The sequence below is a fragment of the Malaclemys terrapin genome, chromosome 6 (assembly GCF_027887155.1).
Source record: "Malaclemys terrapin pileata isolate rMalTer1 chromosome 6, rMalTer1.hap1, whole genome shotgun sequence".
In the NCBI taxonomy this organism is placed as follows: Eukaryota; Metazoa; Chordata; order Testudines; family Emydidae; genus Malaclemys; species Malaclemys terrapin.
The window spans coordinates 24,627,331-24,654,540 of record NC_071510.1 but is presented as its reverse complement, the minus strand read 5'-3'; the positions used below and the strand labels follow the sequence as shown (position 1 = coordinate 24,654,540).

General features: G+C 39.0%; 1 protein-coding gene across 29 annotated transcripts in view; it reads left to right on the top strand.

The window, feature by feature from the left end:
• Positions 1 to 27,210, top strand: part of PTPRD (protein tyrosine phosphatase receptor type D) — a 1,677,890-nt gene that overhangs the window by 1,373,400 nt on the left and 277,280 nt on the right. For all 29 annotated transcript variants that reach the window (XM_054031429.1, XM_054031444.1, XM_054031437.1 and 26 more), the window contains 2 exons: positions 5,375 to 5,520; positions 11,675 to 11,816. In XM_054031429.1, coding sequence (XP_053887404.1) covers positions 5,375 to 5,520; positions 11,675 to 11,816 — 288 coding nt within the window. The remainder of the gene's footprint in view (positions 1 to 5,374; positions 5,521 to 11,674; positions 11,817 to 27,210) is intronic.

The window sequence follows — 27,210 nt, the reverse complement described above, 5'->3', positions numbered from 1 at the left end:
GTAATTTTAAAACCAAATTATTTTCTGGTATAAATTGGTGCAGCCAGCTCCCTTGCCTTTATTGGAGTTGTACTAATTTACACCAGGAGAGAATTTGGCTCTGGACTTTTATAAGGGGAAATAGTATCAGAGGGGTAGCCGGGTTAGTCTGAATCTGTAAAAAGCAACAGAGGGTCCTGTGGCACCTTTAAGACTAACAGAAGTATTGGGAGCATAAGCTTATGCTTATGTCTTAAAGGTGCCACAGGACCCTCTGTTGCTTTATAAGGGGAAATGTACCCTTTATTTCTCCTTCCTTTTTCACCACTACGTTTTACAGCAGAGCAATAAAGCATGGTACTGCCTTATATAGTATGTTGATGGGCAGCGCTATAAAACCTTAAAATAGAATATTTTATTCATCTAGAGAGTTGATTCAATGTACTTTTAGTTTAAGATTTTTTTTAAAATATCCTGTATAATCCCGCCCCCAAGATAACTGAGTTAGTGGCTGTGGGGAGTGAAAAGGAGCCATTCTTAATCCTTGATATGATTTACAGTGTATAGCTTGTGTCTTGAAAAACAAACCGCTTAAATGGCTCAAAGGAAATAAGTCCTACTTTTTGTTGCTTCAGTGTTGTGAGATTTAAATCAGTGGGCTAATCTGTAGAAGATGTGGTGTAAGGCATGTGTGGATTCATACAGTTTTGCGTTAAAGTATTTCCTAAGTAGCCTAAACCCACAGTTATTTTAATCCAAGGACTCACCTACCCAGCATTTTTCTTTCAAGTGTTTTGCAGGTGTTTCGTTGAATTAACACTGTCAAAAAGAATAAAAGGAGCGTGGTAATATTTCAACTTTATCTTGATAACACAAAATCACAGCTCGTGTAATGGAATATGAGCATTTCAGGCACAATCTTTTTACATATCAGAGTGGAAGGTTAATACGTACATAGAAAAAGGTCCAAAACTACCAGGATCTGTTAAAGCCAGATGCTTTCTATCAGACTTAATTGTTCTCTCTCTTGAGATCCAGGCATAAACTTTATATCTCAGGCTCAGGATTTTCCCATTTCTTTCCTGTTATTTCTTTGGCTATTCATGACTCCAGGTTTTGTTTTGCAACAGACTTTTCACTATAGTGGTTGGATTCGTATAGGGACAGTGACATGCTCTTTACTTTGTTAGTTCTGGACTTACCTAGTGCACTTGTTTTTCAAGCATGTGGAACTTCAGTAGACAGAATTAGTTCAGTGAACAGGTCAAGGTTCCCAGAGCATTCTGAGAAGCTGCTTGCTTATAGAAGCTAATTACGTCAACTAAACTCTGCTGCCACTTTCCATCACTAGAGGTAACACTCTAACTGTAACATGGTTTTGATATATACTAAAACAACTGCTATGATTGTGAATCCTGAGACTCCTTTTTTTTTTCTTTCTTTTTTTTTAATGAAATGAAACAAAACCTTGATGGAAGCATAAAATAATTGTGGAACATTATCTGATCAAGTCAATTTAAATTGTAATTGAGACTATAGCAATGTATATTTTGCCTGTCACATCTATTCAAAATGTGGGAATTTCCCAGCAGCATTGTTTTGTTCTCATTGTTGGCAAACAGTTTTTCACAATTTGCTTGTAACATTTTAACAATAGCATTAAAAATACATGGTTCATCTTGTTATACTCAGGATATTCTTGATTCTCTTATATTAAATATGGCTATTTAGTACAGTACAGTAAGTCATTTATAATGGTAGCTGTGATGGGTTCGGTCACAGATGGCTTGAGACTTCAGAACCCTGTCTTGTTGAGCCAGACATGCAAGCCTGCTACAACACAGGGTCTGAACCACGGCCTTAAAGCTGCAGACTTAACTGAAAACAGCTTAAGAAGTGTTCCTGTCTCCAGCACCCAGACAACAAACCCCAAATAAATCCGTTTTACTCTCTATAAAGCTTATACAGGGTAAACTCATAAATTGGCCACCCTCTATAACACTGATAGAGAGAGATGAACAGCTGTTTGCTCCCCCAGGTATTAATCACTTACTCGGGGTTTACTAATAACCAAAAGTGATTTTATTAAGTATAAAAAGTAGGATTTAAGTGGTTTCAAGAAATAACAGACAGAACAAAGCAAGTTACCAAGCAAAATAAAACAAAACATGCAAGTCTAAGCCTAATACATTTAAGAAACTGAAGACAGATAAATCTCACCCTCAGAGATGTTCCAATAAGCTTCCAATCCTTTCCCCTGCTACAGACCTTGTTAGTTCCAGCTCAGGTGGTAACTTGGGGATTTCTCATGACTGGCAGCCCCCTTTGTTCTGTTCCACCCCCTGTTATAGCTTTGCTACAAGGCAGGAATCTTTTGTCTCTCTGGGTTCCTACCCCTCCTTTTAAAAGGAAAAGCACCAGGTTTAAGATGGATTCCAGTATCAGGTGACATGGTCACATGTCCTGAGAGACCCCCAAGCCCCCATTCTTCCTGGTTTGACTCACAGGAATGCAGGAAGGCTTGCGAGTAAGCAGAGCCATTTACAGGTGATTGATTCTGAAGCACCCTTAATTGCTTCCACTTAACATGTTTCCATCAGTAATACAAATTTATATCTTATTCTCCTAACTCCAGACATAGAACTAATACATGCATACAAATAGGATGAACACACTCAGTAGATTATAAGCTTTGTAATGATACCTTACAAGAGACCTTTTGCATGAAGCATATTCCAGTTACATTATATTCACACTCATTAGCATATTTCCATAAAACACATGGAGTGCAATGTAACAGTAGCCACCTATTGTGTCCCCCTTTTTATTCATTTCACGTAGCATCATAGAAGATTAGGGTTGGAAGAGACCTCAGGAGGTCAACTAGTCCAACTCCCTGCTCAAAGCAGGACCAACTCCAACTAAATCATCCCAGCCAGGGCTTTGTCAAGCCGGGCCTTAGAACCTCTAAGGATGGAGATTCCACCACCTCCCTAGATAACCCATTCCAGTGCTTCACCACCCTCCTAGTGGAATAGTTTTTCCTAATATCCAACCAATATCCAATATCCCACTGCAACTTGAGCCCATTGCTTCTTGTTCTGTCATCTGCCACCACTGAGAACATCCTAGCTCCATCTTCTTTGGAACCCCGCTTCAGGTAGTTCATAGAATATTAGGGTTGGAAGAGACCTCAGGAGGTCATATAGTCCAATCCCCTGCTCAAAGCAGGACCGTCCCCAACTAAATCATTCCAGCCAAGGCTTTGTCAAGTTGGCCCTTAAAAACCTCTAAGGATGGAGATTCCACCTCTAAGGATGGAGTTGAAGGCTGCTATCAAATTCCCCCCTCACTCTTCTCTGCTGCAGACTAAATAAGCCCAATTCCCTCAGCCTCTCTTCATAAATCATGTGCCCCAGCCCCCTAATCATTTTCATTGCCCTCCTTTGGACTCTCCAATTTGTCCACATTCTTTCTGTAGTGAGAGGCCCAAAACTGGATGCAATACTCCAGATGTGGCCTCACCAGTGCCGAAGAGAGGGGAATAATCAATTCCCTTGATCTGCTGGCAATGCTCTTACTAATACAGCCCAATATGCCATTAGCCTTCTTGGCAACAAGAACACACTGTTGACCCATATCCAGTTTCTCGTCCACTGTAATCCCCAGGTCCTTTTCTGCAGAACTGCTGCTTAGCTAGTCAGTCCACAGCCTTCCATCCTAAGTGCAGGATTCTGCACTTGTCCTTGTTGAACCTCATCAGATTTCTTTTGGCCGAATTCTCCAAATTGTCTAGGTCACTCTGGACTCCATCCCTACTCTCCAGCATATTTACCTCTCCCCCCAGCTTAGTGTCATCCGCAAACATCCCATCATCCAGATCATTAATGAAGATATTGAACAAAATTCATCATTTTTCACTGATTTTAACATTTTTCCTACCATGGTTATTGATACTTGTTTATAGTCTCCTGGTTTTCTACATTGCTGATAACTGCTTGACAAGAAGCCCTTTCTCTGGAAAGGCCAATTCATCAGAGCATAAGGTTAGAAGGTATATGTGAGAAGTAGCAAATTAAAAAAAACAAAACCAGTACAAAGGAGAAGCCATATCAGGGAGGGCTAGAAAAGAAAAGGAAAGAGAACAAAAGAGAATAACTGAGAGAGGAGATAGATGATGAAAGAAAAGGGGGAAAGGAAATGTAGGGAAAAAAAATAATGCGTCAGAAGAGGTGCACAGGACTTGAGTTAGACCCGTATTGTTGATTAAATCCATGCCACACATTCCAAAACCTAATTCCAATCCATTTCAAGATAAACATAGTAACCTCCATATAATATCTTTATATACCACTCAAAATAAAGGAAACCGATACAATGGAAACCCTGCGTATCTGCGGGTCACTGACCTTGAAACACTAACTTTAAGTTTGCTCCCCCAAATATAATAGATTGCTGAAGGCTGGCTAGCTATGTAAGAGAATGCAGCAGCTGTACTCAAGGACTCTGCAGCACATACATCTGCATGCACTGGTCAGACTTCACACATCAAGGTTATATCCGGTCTTGGTATAACTGAGAGTTTTGGTTAACCAGGATTCTCATCATCAAGGTTGACTACATTAACACAAGGAATGTTATTCTTGGACAGAAGGAATGAAAATAATTAGTGAAAATCCCTACTTCTTTCCTTTCCTTTCTGTTTTTTCCCCCCATGTTTCCTTTTATCTTTTCATTTCTCCTTTCTCCCACTCTCTCTTCTTTCTTGTCACCATATCTCTGCAGATACAGTATCTTCTTTCCCTTCTTCCTTCAGCAAAATATGGCATGATTTGGGATATAGGCCAGGATTTATAAATGTGGTGTCTTTTGAACTGTGGGCAAGCATTAGTTTCTCTACTGCAATTGTCCTTTCTCCTCTCTGGTCTGGATTTTTTAATCTGTAGGCATTTACACCCATCTCCTCAAACTTTTCCAAATGTTTCTGTCCTAAATGTCACTGATTTTAATGGCTCAGAGGTGGAAAACTTGCTTTCATGACATCCCCTGATAGTAACATTAAGCCATGAACCATGATCTTATTCCATTTGATTGATGAGCTCATTTTGCAACAGAGGACAAATTAGATTTTTATTTATAATGGTGATAAAAATTAATGCATGGTCTTCCTATTCTGATGGTATTAGATTTCTGTGTTAATACACATTTTACTAGTCAAATCTCTAAGTGCTCCCCTGACCTTTTAAGGTTTTTTAAAAAGCCTTCTCTTACAGGTTAATACAATTCCTAGAGAAACAAAGTATTTCCTCCTTTTTTTATTTTCATTTTGACAGCTTGACATGCTTTTTTATGTCTACTGCTTAGATTTATTTTGTTACTTATTTTCTTGTTTTAGCACCGCCAAAGTTTACAAGAACTCCCGTTGATCAGACAGGGGTCTCTGGAGGAGTCGCATCATTCATCTGCCAAGCTACAGGAGACCCAAGACCTAAAATTGTCTGGAATAAAAAGGGAAAGAAAGTCAGCAATCAGAGATTTGAGGTATTAGGTCCATTGTTCTGTTCCTCTGAAAAACATTCATTCTAACATCACATTTATTTTATGTTTTTAATCCTGGTGAATGTGCTTTATTATCAATGTCTAAGCAAATAGCAATCACCACAGGGGATAAATCTTTGCAAGCAGTCCTGGGAATCACCTACTCTGCAAACTGGTTATCCGCAAGACCACAGAAAAGAAGACAGTTTTGCTATCTCTTAAGAGTTTCCTTTTGACTTTTTTTAAAGATTAGCATTGGGAATGGTCTCAGAGGAGGCGGCTTTCCTACCTTTCATGGCCAGAAATTGAACAAAATGATAAAGACTGTCTACTAGTGGAGCATTGGGGTGTTTCTGGGGGGTAATTCTGGGGACACTATTGCCTCTTTAAGTGGTGGGAGAAGTTAGGACTAAGGTTGGATTGGCCTATGGATTGTTCCAGATGCCTGTTCAAAGAAGATGACACCAAAAACCTGAAGTTGATTATGTATAACTTCAGCTGCATCTCTACTAGCTTCTCAGTATTAAAAATAGGATTTTGCTTTTAGAAAATAATCACAAGGCAAAGTACTATTATAAATTATCTATCACACAGTTCTGACACATGCTATATGAATGAATGGTCTAGACTTGCATGCCAGAATGTTTATTGGAAAATGTAAGTCTGTGCCTCTGACTATGAAGAGACAAACCAAAATGCATTGGGATAATTTTTCACAGGACTCTCCCAGGATGTTAGCTTTTAATGGTATTTGAGTTGATAACTCACATACGGCTTTGTAAATTAGTCCTGCTATGTCAATAGACCAAAGGCTACATTTTATTTCTTGTGTGGGCTAATCGTTTTATTTTAAGAGTATTTAAAAGCAATCAGCTCATGTTTTGGTACCATACAAGATCTATCAACCTTTCACTAGCTATTATGGTTCTTTGCAAATGTATTTAATTCAGTAAGAAAAATAGTTGTCAAAGGATTTTAAGATGTGTACTCTCCACTCAGTGCAAGTAATTGTTTACAGCTTTCAATGAATATGCACAATTCTTTTTTATGTAATTGGAGTGAGAGGAGAATAGGCACTTTATAATAAAGCATACACAATCTGTCCCATAATGGTCACAAAATCTACATTGAAGATGAGCAACAAACAGTCAGACAGATCATGTATATGTCTGGGTATTGTATTCATGTTGATTTAGTTTTATTTTGCAGTATTGTGTTTCATTTGTTTCCTATACCATTTTATGTTTATTTCTATATTTGTTTTATGGGAGAATAGGCTAAAAGATAAACATGTTTTACTTCCATAAAATATTTGAACTGGACTATAAATATATGATGTAAAATGTATTTTAAAAAGTCCTTAAGTGGTATGTGGAACAAGAGTGCATATTCAAACAGGATAGGACATGTTTCAAAGAATTATGAAACATTTAACAGGTAATGTTCATTATAAAGCACTGAAAAGCTAGTTAGTTAAAACAGAAAGCACATCAACACTTTAAGGAGCTTTCTTCCCTCTCCAAAAAAAAGCCATTAACTCATGCTATAGAATTTTCAAATGGAAATTAGAGCAACAGCAGAAATTAGATTCAGAAAAGGCACATGGAGAAACAGGGAACATTTCAGACTTTGCACCTCAGCAGTAACTACAGGGGTCTCAAATAACTATTCTTGTTTTTCCCTTATTCGCTAAAATAAATGTTTATGTATCTTTCTGAATTTCATTACTTAGTAGTAAGGAGGCTTCACCTGTCTCTCTCTCTCTCATTATAAAAGTGCTTTTGCTCCCTGTTTGAACAATTCCAAGTATGCGGTATTGCCCAATAATTAATAAGAGAAATTTATCATTTCAGAAATTTAAGGCATAGGGCGGATCTTTCATACAGTAAATATATATATTATGAATGAACATTGCATGGTGTTTTTCCTGCTTCAAATCCATTCAAACAACATGGATTAGAAGTTCAGCTTGAAAATTATTGGGTAAGAATCTTGGTTAGGAGATACTGCAAAAGAAATGGAGGAGGGGAAGAGGAAACAAATAAAAAATGTTGTGTATTTCACCACTCCACATTATGGAGAGATGTAGGTTCTACTCCTAGAACATGCAGGAGTACAGGCATCACTTTAGCTAAACATTTTGGAGCGGGCAGAAAGATTTGAGTTCAGGATAGGAAAGAAGAGTTCACAAACTTATTCATGTTGTGTACCCCAAAAATTAATTTTTAGACTCAGCACCTGAACTCCACAAAGTTTGCCCAGCCTGGTCAGCTGCAACTTTTCCATTGGCCAGTCAGCATCTAGGATTACCCAGTGTTCCTAGGGTGTCTCAGTTTCCTAAGATTTCAGTTGCAATCCTCTCTGACTACTGGGGAATTTTGAGGAGCTTACTGCTATGCAAGTGAGAAGGAGTTTCTCTTATCTCCTGATGGAAAACAATATGTACAGATAGTATTTTCTTTCCTTAAAAACCAACAAAATGTAAACCATCTGCAGATAAACTAGGAATTATAAAACAAGCATGCAACAAAAAACAGTTTGAAATGACTTATAATAAATGTTCGCCATTAGAGGTCCCTTTTAAGTTTGGGAGATATCTTGCTTGCAATCAGAGTGCCAGAACTACTGGGTTTCACTTCACAGTTCTTTTGTCCATACTGTTCAGGAGGTAACATTTTTATCCCATAAATAGGCTTGGCAGAAATTTATTTTAATTTTTTTTGTAATTTTTATGGATACTATTTTTTATTTTTAAGCATGTTTTCCTGATTTTCACAATTGCACAAAATTATTGGTTTTAAGCATTTTAAAATTATTTTATTAATTTAAATTTACATTTTCACAGTTCTAGGAAATTGGGGGAGGGTCTAGACAATATTTTTTTAATGACAGTAGACACTGAGATTCAAAAAGTTAAAGCTTTATAACTGTTAAAATACAAATGTGAACATCACTTGTCAAAATACTGTGAAGTAAATATCCTTAAATCAAATACTGATAAGTTCTCAAGCTGCATTTTTCTTGCTTTGCTTAACTGTAAATTTCTGTTATCGATGAAAATATTTTTTTGTTGGTTGGTGTGTGTATGGTTAAATTAATTTTTACCAACCGTTACTGATAAAAATCTTTTCTTTTCCAATCCTACCCATAATCAAAACCACTGGTGGCGTATATGTAATCCATAGTGTAATGTGCAGCTAAAGGGAACATTAGCAGTATTCATCTGCTGAAGCTTCCCCATTCTGCAGCGATCTGGCTTCTCTGTAAAGGCCCACAGGTTCTCAGGCAGCTTTCACACCCTGGTTTTCCTTGGGAAGCTGACCCAGCACTACTGCATATGAGAGGCTCACAGAACTCTGACCCCTCGCAGAGGCACTGCCCTCGAAGATCCTAACTGGGGACGATGGCCAGCCCCAGCGATTGGCCAGAAGGAGGCATAGGAAGTTGTCTGAGCAACTGAGGGGCTTCCTGACTGGCTGCTGCACTGGACCTGACTCCTGTTTGATCCCTGGTTTCTGATTCCTGCTGTGACCACTGGCTTGCTTCCTGGATTCTGATTCCTGATCTCACTTCTGTCTTGGATCCTGGATACTGATTTTAACTCTGATCACGAGGCCTGACTACCCCTACTCCGACCACTAGGTCAGACTGCCCATGACTCAGGTCCTGACATTCTCCTCCTTTCCCCTTCTGAGTCAAATAGTTGTACCAACCTGTTTCTCGGCTTGTGGAGCCTCCTCTCCCTCCATAGCAGCCCACACATCATATATACCAGCTGTCCTGTTTTGGTTCACATCAGAGGTGCCGTCTAGGTTTGTTCAAGATGGTGGCTTTCTTTAAAGAACAGAGAAAAGGAAGTCAGTTTGTGGGCTGTGGCATTGATCTCTCCCCAAGAGAGCACATATTATTTTGCTGTCCCTCAGACTCCTCCCAGTCTCAGAAAAGCCAGTAAACCAGCCTTAGGATGTGCACGATGAGGTAACATCCATATAAGCTGAGTCCAAAACCATGGAGACTGGTGATCAATGCTGCAGTCTGTGGGACCGGGCCTGGTTCAACAACATCCTGCCCAGTGCTCTGTAGAAGGCCTACCATGGGAGAAGCTGCACTTGTCTCATGCCCGCAAACATTATCATTTACCAAGAGAAGGTGAACCTTTGATTTTCATAGAGGGCCTTGCTATTAATCTCTTATCCTTTTATTTTAATTCCCAAATGAGGCAAAGGCAAATCCGGGTATTCCCTACATGTAGCTTGAACTCTAAGAATCAGATTTTCAAAACACAGATTGCATTTGTGCAGGTACAACTTTGCATATGTATTTTTGAGTGCTATTATTTTGCATTTAAATGTTAGACTTTACATATACAAAAACCCATTTGTGTACAGAAACCAAGGACAAATGGGCTAGGGCTTGTAAATTCTGTTGTGCACATGATAGCAATACTGCCCAAACATGTATGGAATGTGCGTAGCTCAAATGTTACATAGCAACCAATGAAGGGGTGGGTGAGACTCCCCCACAGAAGTTTGACCTGATGATTTTATTTCCAGAGATCCCAACAGCTCAGGAAGTTGGAATCTCTTTTTTCTTCTATTCTCCCAAGAAATAACTCTTGTTCTGCTCTGTCAAGGGATCTTTTAAGGCTGAAGGGGTCGGTTGCCTCTTTAGAGTCATGTGACATTCAACAAGGGACATAACAACCTCCTGGGCCAAACAAGAATCTGCTGTGATACTATAAATTTGCAAGGCAGTGACCTGGCACTTATTTACTTTCACTGCCTGACTGAATGAATGCATCAGTCAGAAGAAGAGTTCTTAGTGACTTAGTCTTGGACAAATATGATGCACTGTAGTTCCTATGAGCCATTCATGTCTACCTGTAAGGGTGTCAGCCTCTTAGCTCGAGCATAGTAGGGAGCTTAAGCAGAAACGTAAATTTTATTTTTCTGACCAAACACCAGATTATGTTGAAGAGATCCATAAATATGGCATCCCAGCCGAATAGCCAGGATCAGGGCTGATGATAGTCTTCAACTGTTGTACATAGTTAATGAAAGTGGGAGGAGGGATAGCTCAGAGGTTTGAGTATTGGCTTGCTAAACCCAGGGTTATAAGTTCAATTCTTAAGGGAGCCATTTAGGGATCTGGGGCAAAATCAGTACTTGGTCCTGCTAGTAAAGGCAGGGGGCTGGATTCAGTGACCTTGCAAGGTCCCTTCCAGTTCTAGAAGATAGAATATCACCAATAATAAAAAAAAAAGTGAGTTGTTTTTTGAGTTAGCTGCTAGGGCAGGTGCATGTGGTGCCTGTGGTGAGTGGGCTGCTGCAGAGAGTAGCAGCATCCTGACAAGATGATTGATTCATTTCCCTGAGTAAGAGGAGGGAAGAGGCAGCAGTCCTATTAGCTCGGACTACAGATATATATTCAGGTGGGGGAATGAAAGTTTCTTATGTAAATGATTCAAAAACAACCACCACACACCACTACCAAGAACAACACAGTTGTTTCATTTTGTCTCTAAGATGGACACACTCTATTTAAATTATATTATCAGCTAATATTAATTATACATCATGGATCAAATTCACAGCTGGAGAAAACAGGGGCATCCCCCTTGGAAGTGTCTGGGCCACATTCAAACATGGTGTAAACAAAAGTGAATTTTACGTTGGCTTTAAGTGGCAAAGTAGTATAATTCTTAGCTATTTGTATTTGATGTGTGTGCAAAATAAATTCAGCTTACATGCCAAAGGGGGAAGATGTGAAGTGGAGTGCAACAGGAAAAGCAACTAGCAGGAGAGTGTTAGTGGGGTACAAGAAAGTGTGAGGGGCCTAAAGTAAGGATATGCTTTCTTACACCTTCCTGTTAGTTGTTTTTTTTCACTAACCCCTTCCATGTAAATTACACTTGCGTAGATCCACTGAATATCAGTGTATGTTACACTGCATTGCCACCTAAGCATACTTACACCTGTTTGTATGATCAATGTACACTACAGTCTAAGTCACTGTTGAATTTGCCTCTGTATGTATAACTGAAAAATGAAACTGGCTTTGATGTTATGAATATTGATAGTTCATCGTGCATACAAGAATTAGCGGAGAGGTAGGCATTTGTAACAACACCTGTGACAGCTGTTGTTTCCTTCAATAGGTAATAGAATTTGATGATGGATCTGGATCAGTTCTCAGAATACAGCCTCTGCGGACTCCACGAGATGAAGCTATTTATGAATGCGTTGCTTCCAATAGTGTTGGAGAAATAAGTGTGTCCACTAGACTCACTGTTTTACGTGGTAAGTCCTTGTCAGACAATACTTATTTTCTTTGATAGTGTCAACACTATTACACCATTGCAGTGTTTTTTTTTTTTTATAGCTAATGAAAGAAAAAGTGTTTAAGGTTCCTTTTTGTAGGGTACTGTCATATTGTGAATGCTGAAAAATGGGAACTTCCATGTCTGAAGTTTGGATTTGGTTTTCTTTTGGATGTTTGACTTTCTAATGCAGGGGCGGGCAAACTTTTTGGCCTGAGGGCCACATCGTGTTTCTGAAATTGTATGAAGGGCCGGTTAGGGGAGGGGGTCGTGGCCCGCCCCCCCCCTCTGATCTCCCTTCCCCCCAGGACTCCTGGCCCATCCAACCCCCACTGTTCCCTGATGGCCTCCCACAGGACCCCTGCCCCATCCACACACACACACTCCTTGTCCCCTGACTGCCCCCAGTCCCCTGCCACCCCATCCAACCCCTCCTCTCATTCCTGATGGCCCCACCTGAAACCCCTGCCCCATCCAACCACCCCTTCTCCCTGTCTCCTGACTGCCCCCAGAACCCTTGCCCCTGACTGCCCCCTGCCGCCCCATCCAACCCCCCCTCCTTCCTGACTGCCCCCGGGACCTCTGCCCCCATTCAACCCCCTCTTTCCCCCCCCACCATCCACCCCCCCCAACCACAACCCCGAACTTCCGTGCCCTCTATCCAACCCCCCCTGCTCCCTGCCCCCTTACTGCACTGCCTCGAGCACTGGTGGCACAACAGCCGCGCCACTTGGCTGGAGCCAGGCCACGCTGCCTCCGCCACCACCATGCAGCACAGAGCACCAGGTCAGGACAGGCTCTGCAGCTGCGCTGCCCCAGGAGCTCACAGCCCCGCTGCCCAGAGCATTGCGCCTGCGGCAGAGTGAGCGAGCCGAGGCTGCGGGGGAGGGGGGCATCAAGGGAGGGGCCTGGGGCAAGCCTCCCGGGCCAGGAGCTCAGGGGCCGGGCAGGACAGTCCCGCGGGCCGGATGTGGCCCGCGGGCTGTAGTTTGCCCACCCTGCTCTAATGGTTCCGTCTTACTGAACAGGGTGAGGAAGAAAACTCAAGGTCAAAGAAAGCAAGAGAAGGAGGAAAAATGGGAAGACTCTGGCTAGAACAAGCAAACAATAAAATGTTTTGTGAATGCAACTGATTTGTATGTTAGTGCTGTCTTGTGCAACTTTTATTTGCATGATTGGCATTTATACCGAAAGTTATCCAAGCTGACACTGACCTTGGCAAAACTACAGAAACAGTATTTACATAAGGATGAGCTGCAGCTAAACATTTTCTCCAAAGTACTGGGCGCAAATATGCTTTTCTTCAGCCTCAGACATGCATGTCATCTTTTACATCTTTTTTTTTCTTTCTTTCTTTAGCAAACATAGTTATTGAGGCCAATGGAAGGATAATCTAATTTTTCAACCCTGGAGTTGGAATATAAGATTTAGTGCCAAACCTATGGACTCGCTTACAAATGATACTCCCATTGGAGTAAATGCTAGTAATCAAATGGCCTTCTGTATCTGTTGTTCGTTCTTCTGGAGACAGATAGGAACTTTGTTTTGACATGTGAAATGTGTCCCTTCCTCACTCGCTTGCCAATCCCTCCGACAGTGCATTGTCCACTCTGTATTTTGGAGGGAGACTCTTTCAGTGGAACATTAGCACATAATGCACCATACCAGCCACATAAACATACAGCAGGGAGTTTGTGAGGGTGTTTGTCGACTGGGACAAGAATTTCATCGATCAGACAGCATTAAAAAAGACGATTCTTGAAGCTCTGTGTTTTATTATTCTTTGTCCCACCATTTAGAAAGATTTGGGGAGATATGGAGGTTGCTTTTCTTTATTTTATTTTTTCCCTTTGTGCTACTTTCAAAGAACTGGATTTCTGTGTAGCAAGAAAGACTAACTTATTTGTATGTGGTTTTTTAATCAGTGCAAGCAATTATGTTGTTTACATCAACGATGAAAAAAGGTCACAACACTGTGTGCGTCTGATATATATTTTAAAAATGTCCTTAGAAGTACCTGATAAAATGAAAATAAATACATAAATAACCCTGCTAAAAATTAAAATGTTATCTCTAGTGTTAACATGACCGTGACTGGCATCATTTTCATTTTTTTTCCAGCCCCAGTCAATAAAAATGGAAAGGTTGATCATTTGGTTCCTATTTTTAACTCCTCTGTTCAACTCCCTGAACCAAGTAGTTGTTTCTATTGTTTGAAATGACACAAATCATATTCTGTTCAGTTTTTAATAAATTCATAAATTTAAAAAAGGCCCAACCACAAAGTCATATTATATAGCAATAAATGTTGTTTGCAGTGAGACCTGAAGACAAGTTCTGTGTAAATTCAAAAAGTTGGTCCAATAAAATATATTGCCTCCCCCACCTTGTCTCTCTAATAGCAATAAATATCATTTAAAAATTAAGAACTTTAAAAAAAATGGGAAAATTCAGATGTAAAATGTATTCTCTGCCTACAGAATTTTCTTGAAGGGTAGAACACATTACCTACTGAAATATATTTACAGGGTTCCTGGGTCTTTTCATTGGAATGTGTGTGCATGTGTTTTTAAAGATGCAGTTCTGAATCAACTGTTTCTTCCTTACTCTGTAGTAGAGAGACACTGGGACTTATCCTCTTCTCATTGACGATAATGAATACTTAAATGGGTGTAAGATAGGCACCAATGTCAAAACTGGCTGGCTCTAAAAATATGATCTACCTGTTCCCCACCCCCATCTGCAATGTAAGCTGTTTGTTGTAAAGTACATGCAGGTTTTTCTTTGTCTTTCTTTCCAACTCAAATGGTTCAGTACTCCTTAAAAATAACTAATGTCAGCATTCTACCTCTTATGAACAGCCATACAATAATAAATGAGTGTGTGCATACACATGATGGAGATAAATAAAAGTTGGTAAGAAAACAAGGAAAACATTAAAATGATTAGAAATGGAATAGAGACTTTATAGTCTCCAGCCATAATACTTAGTTTTTGTTGAAAGGATAAAGGGAAATAGCTGAGATCCTCTGGTTCAGGGCTGGATTAAAGCAAGATCCATGGATCTAAGCCATGAGCTGGAAGGAGGCGTGCACACATTGATCCATGAGTTGTAGAATGGTGTGATAATGCCAGAGAGAGTTGGGGTCTGCCAACTGGAGAGTGTGAGGTAGCCTTGTCAGGTTTAGAAGCTACTTGGCTATGTTGTGGTTGATCATTTCTTTTATTAGGTCCAATGTTTCGGGCATTAGCCTGAGACTCAGGCTGGGTCTACACCACCCGCCTGAATCAGCGGGTAGAAATCGACCTCTCGGGGATCGATTTATTGCGTCCCGTCGGGACGCGACAATCGATCCCCGAATCGACGCTCTTACTCCACCAGTGGAGGTGGGAGTAAGCGCCGTCGATGGGAAGCCGCAGAGGTCGATTTTGCCGCCGTCCTCACAGCGGGGTAAGTCGGCTGCGATACGTCGAATTCAGCTACGCTATTCACATAGCTGAATTTGCGTATCTTAAATTGACTCCCCCCTGTAGTGTAGATGTAGCCTCAGGCAATCTAGGTTCAATTACTGCTTTGTGCTTCCTGTGTGGCCTTGGGCAAGTCACTTATTCTCCTATATGCCTCACTTCCCCACCTGTAATATGACCACAATAGTACTTCTGTACATCACTGGGATGCTGTAAGGATAAGTATATGAATAACTACGAGGCACTCAAATACTACAATGGGGGCCATGTCAGTATGATAGATAGATCTGGGTAGATTGGATCCAGGCCCCTTTTAGGCTTAATCTACCAGAGAGCCCCCATATAGCTCTGCATTGTGCAGGGAGTGCACATCTCTTTTGCAGGCTCCTCAAATGCTGTCTTTTGTGCTCCCCAAGAACCAGCACAACATTTGTGCTGCATCTGAGACCATCCAAGCTCTTGCAATGGGAGGTCAGGATTTGACCCAGAATTAATAAGCTTTGCCACCCTTTTGCTGTGAGGGTTGATGAGGCAGAGGGATGTTCCCACGCAAGAAAGCCCCCAGTCTCACTAATTTTTTAATCAGTTAAAGGTATGGTCAGCTTCACTGGTTACAAATAACTTGGTTCAGTTTGTCTCAATGCAGTAGCTTTTCTGCCATCACAACCACAGTTATGCACCTCCACCCTGTAGTCTGCCTAATCATGTTTCAATGGGAAGCTCTGGGCAGCTGTCACACAGTGCCTCAGCAGGAGCTGCCTCTGCCTATCCTCTTCTGTTTAGATTCTTCAACTGTGCTCAGAACCATAGTATCTGGTCAGTAAGTGCTATGAGCAATGCTGCAGCCCCTAGTTTCTGGAGTTTGGTACTTTACAGTACGGAAGTGGTGGAAAGCAGAAAAGAGAACAGCTGCCCTGATCACTCTGAAGCATTACGTGAAAAGTAGGCCGAGGAAAAGGGTTGTGCCCTTCTCCACTGAAGACCGAAATGCTAGTCCACTAACACGGTAGACACATTGGTGGCATTTCTGTGCCAGCAGTGATTTTTATGAACCCAGCCTACCCTTTGCTGATGAAGCCATGCCAAGACTATAAGCATCTCAACAAATGCTGCTTTATCTGTTGCCTCTGTTGTGTCCCAGTGTTGTTTGAGTGCACCTTTATGAGACTGAAACCTCCTAAAGCAAAATGACAGAGAGCGGATGTATGTACACTCATTGCTGCATGCTCTGTTTGCTGTACTATCTGTGAATTAAAGGCAAAGTGCTACATAGACACATGGAAACTGAGGCTTGATCCTGGTAGATTCCCATCTTGCTACAAGCCCCATGACTACCATCCGAGCAAATATGCATAATAATGGATTCTCTGTGCCAGTATTTCTGCTCACACTGTCAATTGGAGAGGAGGAAGAGGAGCAAAATCTTTGTGTTGAGGTGCTTTTGTCATATCTCTGTTATAAACCTACCTTTTATAAAGTGATTGATGCAATGTCATGCAATCATTGTGGTATATAATAAAAAGTGAATTATTTATTATAACAGTGTTTCCCTGGCCATTGATATGACAAGTATAATTAAAGAGCATTGTTTTTATTAAAATGGAAAAGGTTCAGAGCATTTTCCAGAGTGTGAAAATTGGTGGTGGGGGGGGTGGGCGAATGCCTCTGAAGCACCATTATTTTCCTGCTATCAGTAGGTGGGTCACAAATAATGACTAAGGGACAGTGCACTGTGGGATTTCTAACCGCACAGAGCTGAATGAGAACAGGGAACTAGATTTACCAGTTACACTGGCATTGCTATGGGTGTCCATTCATTGTCAAGATAGTGACGTACCTAGCTGGTCACAAGAAATTTACCATGTGCCAAAAAAGCCAGCTAGCTGGGGAAGTGCCTGGGTAACATTCACTGGCTTTAACCCTCTGTTGTGTGTACACAGTGTTTTTAGTCCATCGGACCTCTAGCTGGTCATAGGCATGGTAGAAAGTTGTGTGGAAGGGGTCAGAAAGACAAAGCATTTGATGCACGCATATATCTAGAAGACAGTTGTCTATCTCAGAAGCATTCACTGTTAAGAGAAGTTTGAAGAGCCATCGTAAAAACTTCACCAATTTTTAGTGAGAATGCAACAGACTACGTGTAATACCTTATGACCAGATTTAGCATGTTCATTACAGTTCCATTTTATTAATGCCTCTTTTTGAAGATGAACACTGTGGTCCCTGCTGTGAAAATGGTACTTTGCACTTTATGTTATAAAGTGGTCTCTGCTGGGGAGCTGTGCTAGGAACATTAAAGAACAAAGCACAGCTGCTTGACAATCGTACAAAAGGATTTTATGAAAGAGTGGACCAAAAGGAAAGGTGGCCAATATACAGACAACTTACCAGCAATTATGATACCAAGTGAAGTGCAGATTACTTGAAATGGCTTATAAAGAAGTGCTAGGAATAAGCGGATACAAAATTATAAACTATTTTGATATATTTTAGCTGTGTAAATACGTGCAGGGCAAACAGAAACATTTGCCTTCCATGCAGTATAATTTGAAACACTTAACGAATTATCGCTCTGTATAAGAGGGAAGGAAATGGCTGGGTTCTCAGTTCTTTTAGAAGGAAGGAATATTTTGTTGTGTCTAATGCAGAACTTTAGCATGACAGTACACTTTCTCAGAAGGACTCATTCTATAACTAGTGTTAATAGTTTAAGAAATTCTGCTCATGTAATTTAAATGATCAGGAACGCATCAGGGTATATTATCATAAGCTATATAATGCACATAGAGTCAAATTGTACTTTCAGATACATGTGTGCCACCCTATTGATTTCACAATCATTTATTATCATTTTATGTGTAAAAATAATTTTAAAATCTACATTATCGCCTACAGTCATTCATAATATAAATAGAATGGGTTGAATAATATTCATGAATAACGGAACTATTTTTTATCAATTATCTCATACAAATTTTTCAGGTAATATTTTTAGTAGTCACTCAATTCCCTAGTGTACTGTTTGTCAAAGAAAGTGTTTTCCCCGCCAATAAATGATTAACTTATTCACTAATTTTTTTTCAACCGTTATCACACGAGACATTTAAAATAATACAGCTTTTCCTTCTGCACGGAATAACTGTACACCAGTGTATTTTTAAAAGGGCTTATTACAGTTAATAAAATACATATTGATAGTAATTAGAATACTATTTCTAAATGTAAAACAGATAGAGTAGGAGTACATACACTATTTGAAAATGAAGGAAATATCTCAAATTCATCAAATTTATTTATATCTAAAATCCTTTTATCAAGAATTTCAAAAGTGAATAGTGAGCTTGGGTGCTTCAAATTTTGGATGCCAAATTTAAGACATCTCTAAGGTGTCTAAGTTTAGGCCCAATAAACCAGAAGCTGCTTTTCAAAATCTTAGTCCTAAGCTTTATTTTATATGGTGGTTGTTCTATTCCTGTGAAACCTCTTTGAATTCCTTGTTGTCCCAGAAAATTATCTTAACATGCAACACTGCTAGGATGTGTCTACTAAATGAAGATGTACCTTTCCTTGTTGTTTTGAACTAACTAGTAAGTGAAAGTAGCTACTGGTCATGGTTTGTGTCTTTTTATAATGATTTTCTTACTTTTCCATTCTATTTCATTTTCTTCTAAATTTCATCTTCTTGTTCATTGAACCACAGTTCAGATATTTTCTTCCATGACTGTAAAATTACCAGTTCAGTTTCACTCATGTATATCTGTTCATGATGTCTACTTCATATTTTGAAATGGTATCAGTAGTAATAAAGTATTGCTATCTAATGTTTACAGGGACAGTCAATTTGAAGTGGACAGTCATAAAAGATGAATGTTGGCTTGAAGTGTCAGCCAGTTAAACTGTTCCTCCTCATCCATTTCTATTTTATAATAAGAAACTTTTTGTAGTCGATGACTGTTCATAAAATGGATGTCTGGCAGTCATGTGAACTGAACATCCTCAGACAGAAGGAATAATAATACTGTACAAAGAAATAATAGTCCTCTTTTGCATGAAGGGCTTTTTTTTTTTTTTTTACTAAAACGTTTTGGCCAAGGATGTACATCTGTTACTTCTTTTCAGACAAGAGCTCAATCATTAATTTCAGCTTGAAAAGCTGATCACAGGGGAGAAACTAATAATTGTTTTTAGTAGTGTAAGTACTGTAGCCAATAAGTCTCTATCCCTGCTCTTTACAGAAGGAAATTAATGTATCATGAGCAGGGCGAATATATTAATGTGAAAACATATTGTGCTTTTCCTTCTATTTCTTTTTTTTTTCTTTTTAATTTTTTTTACCAATTTATTTTAGGTCATTGATGTTTGTGAGGATCCACTCACTTGTCTTAGAATTGAGTCCCAAATTGAATCCTGCTTGATCAGATACCATTCAGATTACAAACTGGAATGAGTAACGATGAGGCGAGAGAGAAACATTAGTAAAAAGGAAAATAGAAAATTTCACCTCTAGTGCCCCAATCCTGCAAGTCTGCCCACAGAGTCAGTTGAAGGATCACCAGTTACCTAGGTCACCAGTTTGAATCTGGCCTGGTTCAGTAATAACCAGAAGTTATGAGAAGCAATGGGTGGGGTGTTTTGATATAGTCCTTAGAGGATTATATCACAACCCCCACCCATCACCATTCTAGCTTTTACCACTCAACACTTTTGGTGATTCAGTAGAGAGGCAGAGAATCAAACCGGTGAAGATTGCAAATTTTTTACCCCCTATGGGTGGTCCTATGAGATCAAGGTTGAGTCAAATGAGCTGGGCAATGTGAGTAAGATTGATAGACAGCTGCTATCTGTACTGTCCCTGTTTCATAGATAAATAAAGGTTTTCCATCTCCTACCTATTACTCTGTCATTTTCCACCACCATTAAATTAGATGAGTGAAAAGAAACAAAAGGTGAATTTTTTTCAATGCCCATGTGGGTCTGAAGTATTCCATTTATATTACATAACAGTTTAGGTTTTGGATTGTGCAGTTATTTAATCTAGTTGTAAACTTCTGTGCATCAATTGTCTATTTTTAATTGATAAATGTAATAATTAAAGAATACTTAGGATACAGGAAGCTGTCAGCTATGACAAGAAGCCTGACCTTACAAACCCTTACTCAAGTGACTAATCCTTATGCATGCATGTAGTCCCTTGTGCTCCTACAGAATCCCTTCGATGCAATATTAGGGTTTAAGAATATACAAAATCCCATAATCCACTGTTGTAAAACCACTGTCTGAATCAGAGCTCAATGCCATTACAAAGTGTACATTCTGCTTCACTATGTTGATGAGCTATTTAAAATTTAAGCTGGATAATACATTTCCTATTACTTTCCCCTTTATTTATGCCCACCTACTTTAGTTACCTATGGCCTCGATTCATCCTGGCATTTAAACACATGCTTAGGTCCACCTCTGTTCAGAAAAGCAATGAAACACATGCTTACCTGTAAGCACATGCTTAAATCTCATCAAAGTCTCGTGCAAATCAATGGAATTGAAGTACCATCAATGTGGAGATGGTACTCCCGTTTATAAATTGTGGAATGATATGATAAATTGCATTTAGCTTCCATCTTTGACTGCTTTATCTCTATGCTTCCATTAATCAGTCTGCTCCGGGACTACTTCCAACATTCCAAACCTCTGAGTAGTCTAACAGCTGTCATTTTTTTAAAGCAACCTGACACAAAAATGTTTCCTTCTCCCCTTCCCTCCCTCCCTTTAGAATCTGGAATTTCCTCTCCATCTCCATTTGCCCTGCAGTACAGAATGGACAATGTTCAGTCCTGCACCCAGAGACTTGTTTCAGGACCAACATTTTGCAAAACCTCAGGAATAGAAGTGGCTGCTTTATACCATTGGAGGGGAACTGGGAAAATCCACCTTTTCCAATGGAATAGAACAATAGTTTCTATTTCTGGCAGGTCATGAGATATCAGACCATAAAATTGTGACATTTTGTAAAGAAAAGCCACTTCAGTTAATTTAAACAAGTTTATAAAATTTATTCATTGTAGTGTTCTCTTTCAGGAGCTTCCCAGGTGAACTCACGATACTTAGGGTAGAGAAAAATATTATAATGAATACATTTTAGAAATCTCTATAGATTAATTTATTCTGTCTGTTTATCTAAAATAGACAGTGATAGATAATGTATAATATTTGTTGCTTAAACAAAATATACAATGTGTCAGGTAGATGTGTTATGGGCATGAGTTTGGAATTGCCAGCATAACTCATTCACTAAAAGTGGTAGCGGTGGGGTGATGCTGGGTGGGAGATTTTGTTTTTATGTCACGTGTGCAGTAGGCTAACCTGTCCTCCTGAAATTAGTTCACTGCTTACTGCAAAGTCAGCATCCCCAATAACCATACCTCAGAAGACTGCTGATTATATGCTGTCAGCAGTCCTCTGATATTAAAAGGGCTATATTACTGTATGTACATACACATCTATCTATCATGTTGCAAATATGTATTTGGGAACTTTATTCTAGAGATTATTTTCCTTAAGAAATGTTTCATTACCACTTTGAGGATATGGTTCCTTACTATATGGTTTCATGTAGCTCGTGATCTGGCTTCTTATTAGTGTATGTACTTGATTTAAGATGAAAGGAAACTAGTAGTTTTAGAAGCTTGGTAAGTTTCAGTTCAATTATTACCACAGTAAATGTATGTATAAGATGCATAGCAGAGGATAATAAAGCCAAGTCAATTTCTAGAAGAAGGTCCTCATATAGTAGGTCAGCCTACAGCTTTTCAGTCTAGCGGTTTCTGAGAACACTAATGTCTCATCAAGTGCACCAGTCGGATGACAGGAAGGTTTGTTGAAATGTAGGACATGTTTGACACTAGAGTACTGAAGTGACAGCAAAATTAAATCCATTTTTAATGCTATAGGCACGCATCTTGAAGGGGGGGAAAACTGAGAATTACATCCAGTGAAGGATACGGAAACACTATCTGGAAAAAAAATGGTTTTGCAAAAAAACCACCCTAAAATTATCTCAAGTAATATTGCAGTTTGTTTATTTAACTAATAACCGTTTATAAAATATGCTTTATTATTGTAATTGTCTAGTTTTATAAGGTTTCATGTGGAGCACAATGAAAAAAGATCAGTAAATATAAGATAATTTTAAAACATACCAATTAACTACATTGGTATTAAAATAACTTCTCTCTCAGCAGATTTCATTAAGCCAAACTGATTTTAATAGTAAAATATTTAGATTTTTAAAAATGGGAATTTGGCATTTCTGACACAGAATGATGGACAGTAATAGATGTACCAAAGCAAAAGAAGATGTATTTTCACTGTTAAGTTAAGAGAATCAAATAGGTAGGATTAAAGCAGCCTACCAAAAAAATCCTTTTATGAATACTATGTGGTTTATGCATGACATTAGATCTTATTATGATAGATCTTATTTCAGGTATGGCCATGCCTGCTGTAAACTAACATCAAGTGGTGCAGCTGACTTACTACCATTCCATTAATCTTTGTTGCAAAGACGCATTAATAAAGTCTCCTCCACTCACTAGTTCAATAGCAAATGAAATTCCCTCATCTTCGATTACAAACAGATAAATCATCTTGTGCAAAATTTAGCTGTGACTTAAATTATGCTATTAAAATGATTTACTATAAAACTACTACAAAGGGCCTGCTAGGATATTAAATGTTGCCTAGTAATAGTAGCATTTTGCTAGATATTTATTTCAAAAGCCTCTTGTGAAGTACAGTATTAGTGACTGCATACAACAACAAAAAAACACAGAATAATGATGGTAGATTTTCAAGTGGAAGCATTTCAATAAGCTTTTTAGACAAATTCAAACTAATAGCACTGATTAGAACCAGGTGCTGTGTAAGCTCTGCCAATGCACCTGAATCCTGACTCTCAGTACTTCTGCTATTCTTGGCCTGGGCCTCTTTTAAAGAACCATTACCAATTGTACTTAACTGAATTTTATTAAACAGTAATTAAAAATAGATAGTTAAAGGGAGACTGCCAAATGTTTAGGCCTCTCCGATCCCTTAATTTACAGTTAGTTTAATGTTCCATGTATGAAGCTGAAGAGTTCTTAATCTTTCCACATCCAGTAAGGACAATAGAGAGACTCTCTGCCTTCTGGGGACAAGAATGGGTCCTCTGAGCATGTTTTGTTGCCCATTTTACTCACCTTCTCCTAGAAACACCACCTGTTATAGGAAGACAGGGAGAACCATTGTGGAACCACCCCTAGTACTGTTTGGTAGGAACTCTCCCATGAGATCCACAGTGCTCCAAGCCTGGGACCAAGCTCAGAAACTGATCTTGGCTCCCCATTGGTTCCTCATTGTTTTCAGTGGACTTGCTCGCTGATTTATTTTAGTAAAATGTATCTTCTTGTCTTAAATGGCATTATCGTCTCTGCTCCAAAGATAAACAAATCTGTATATACAAACTGTATCTTAGTGTTCATGAACAGATTTATTTGGTTTTGCTGTACCAATAAGACTATCTGAGGAATCCTGCAACAAATACAACAAAATGACTTTCTAGGAAAATGACTTGGAAGGCTGAAAAGTTGCCAAGGTTCTTTCATAAAGAGACACTGTTACTCCTTACTTGATGTATTGCAGCAAGATGAAGACAACTACAAATAAATTGTTAGTAAACCAAGAAACAATCATTTCTTGATGTGGCATGTTTCATATTGCTGACAAAGGGTCTGATCCAATGTATGTTGAATGAAGTCAGTGGAAAAACTCCAACTGACTTCCCTGAGTTTTAAATCAATCCCATAGAGAGCTCTTTAGTTGCCAAGTGGCAAAGCCCCAATAAAATACAGTCCAACATTTTCAAACCTGGATACTTACATTTAGGCACCTCAGAAAGTAGCCTGATTCTCAGAGATGCAAAGCACCTACACTTCCCATTGACTCGAGGTTTGTGCTCAGGCGCTCTGAAAATCTGGCCACTTGCTTAAATTCCCTCAAAATGGATTTTAGTGCCTAATGTTAAGTATGCAGGCCAAGATATACTTTTAAAACTAAGTGCCTAAAGTTAAGTTACTAAGTAAATATTTAGGTATTTGAACAAATAGCCTAATTCTCAAGTGTTCAGCATCCCCCCAGTGACTGCAGCAGGAGCTGCTGGATGCTTAACACTTTTGAAAAAACAGGTCACTTATTTAAGCATCTAAGGCTAGGTCCACACTACCCGCCTGATTTGGCGGGTAGAGATCGATCTTCTGGAATCGATTTATCGTGTCTCATCTGGACGCGATAAATCGATCCCAGAAGCGCTCCCCCGTCGACTGTGGAACTCCTGCTCACCGAGAGGAGGAAGCGCTGTCGACCGGGGAGCTTACCTGCGCTGCGTGGACCCACAGTAAGTAAACTTAGTTCGATCTAGGAAACGTCGACTTCAGCTACGCTATTCTTGTAGCTGAAGTTGCGTTTCCTAGATCGATCCCCCGCCCCAGTGTGAACCAGCCCTAAGTCATGATTTAGGAGCCCAGTTTTAGGCACTCATGTTTTAAAGTCTTGCCCACAGTTTCCATACTGTTGTATTTAGTGTATTGATAGTAACAGTATTAAACAATAGCTGGTAACTAATTGATGGAATAACTTTCCACAAAAGAGAATTTTGTTATGCAACTCCTTCAACTTGTGTAATTCTTGAAAAGGTGGGAGTGTGTATATATGATGTATGTGCAAAGGGGTGTTCTTTAGTGAGTGAACCAGACAATAGCGGGTGTTTGAGATGTGCATTATTACTGTAAATTCCTCATTTACAGGAAATTGACTTGTATTGTGTCATAAGAAGGATGAGGATGGAGAAAAGGAGAAATTGGGAAGAAATATTTTGAGACTGAATTCTTTGCTAAAAGTGAAAATAATGTAGGCCTATGAATCTGATTGGCAAACTTATTGCAGATTTGTTTCAGTTTATGGGAAAGAACAGGAAGCTAGAAGCTGAACCTGACTAAGGAGAAATTAACTTTCATTTTCAACAATTAATATACATTGCTTTGGACTCAGATGGCTGGAGTCTTCATCTGATTCTCCTTTGCAGGAAAGTCCTAGTTGTTTATTTCCTTGTTTTATGTTAATTGAAAGAAACATTTGGAAAAGATGCCCAGGGACAAATTCTGTTTTTAGTTACACCAAATCAAGAGGAAAATTTTGCTCCTAGTTCAGAAATAGGAGTTTGGCCTCCCAAAATTATGTACTTACCATAAAAATCATGATATGTTTAAAATAATAAATATGTTGTCTTTTTATTTGCCTCCTGGTTTTTGAGCCTTTAGGGGGTCAAGTTTTTAAGCTTTTCTCCTGAATCCAAAAGGACTAATAACTTATTTTGGTTTAAACAAAAGCTAAAAAATCTTATGTAATCAAAGGACTCCAAGAGATGGGGCTTTAAGGAAAATTCCAGATATCAAGAGACTTACAATATGATTATGAGAATTGACAACACTGCCCTAGTTTGCTGGAAGAGTAAATATTTTAGAATAGCATCAAGAAAATGTTTAAAATGTTGAGGACCTTGTCATTTCTGATACAATGGAATTAGTTTTTAATTTTGAGTATTTGACACTGTCTACTTAGTACTTCATTGATTTTGATTACTCTGATTGCTCACTGCCTGCCTAACCCAGTGAAATGATCATTCATTCATTATAGAATTGGACCAACATGATGTATCTTTGTACACAGCATGCATTTTTTAATATGGGCAGTTGTAAGTCAATGTGTTTTCCCTGAGTTTTCGATATCAGCTGCTGAAATCTTGGAGCTGACTGAAAAGGTGTGAAATAAATTTTGTACAGTTTCTGTATGATCATTATTTAATCATTATCAAAAATCTTGAGGTATATTATGAGTTTTTTTTCCATACTCAGACCTGATTATTATAGGAGGAAGAAGGCTGGAATATGGGGCAAAGAGCTGTGAAACAGAAATTCCTTTTATTATCTACCTTTAAAAGTAGTTGGTGGAAGGAAGCCTTGCTGATTTCATTTTTGGGGTGGTGATTTTAAATGCTTACTTTAGTCAAATGCATCTGCAAATTACAGTAAGACTGCAGAAGCAGCAGTTCAAGGCTCCTCACAGTGTTACCCAGCTGGACAATACTTTATTATGCTGGCAGTTTAATTGGGTATAAAAAGAAATGACTATTTAAAATCATGTCTTTAAGTGGACAACCTACAGATTTCAAAGTTTTTTTTTTTTTTAATGTCTATGGGAAAAGAAGTGATTATTAAAACTGAAGTAGGTGCATTGTTAGCATTTTCCAGCTAGTTACTTCCTTCGGAATGTTTCCAACCTTGAAATGGCCTTTTCAAACATATCATGTTTTTTTCCTCATGAGTAATGGTGCACTTGTATCAGAAAATGTGTTGGACATAAAGCAGAATTTGTATGCATGCTACATGGACTGATATATACAGTACTTACTATAGTGTGCATGTACCAGATATGTTAAATAAAGGCTTGATCTCACCCTGACCATACATAGGCTCATGCATCAAAGTGTCTCTTGTAAAATGAGCCACTGAATTTACAAGATGAAGGAAGACTAGATCAAATTGGTAGCTGACTTTCAAGGTATGCAATAATATATGTCTTCATGTTAAATGGCAGGATCAAACCTTTACTTTAGAGTCAAAGTTTTAGCATGGTGTAAGAAACTTTAGGTGAACCCTCCCACTGACTAAATTAGCTGATATGAATGTTGTATTCCTCTAAAGCAGCATTACATATTCATATGATGTGTAAATTTTCACTTTCCTTTCTCCCTTTTCCCACCAACATAAGTTGAATAGTCTGTATATTTATTCTGAAAATAAATATATAAGCAAAGC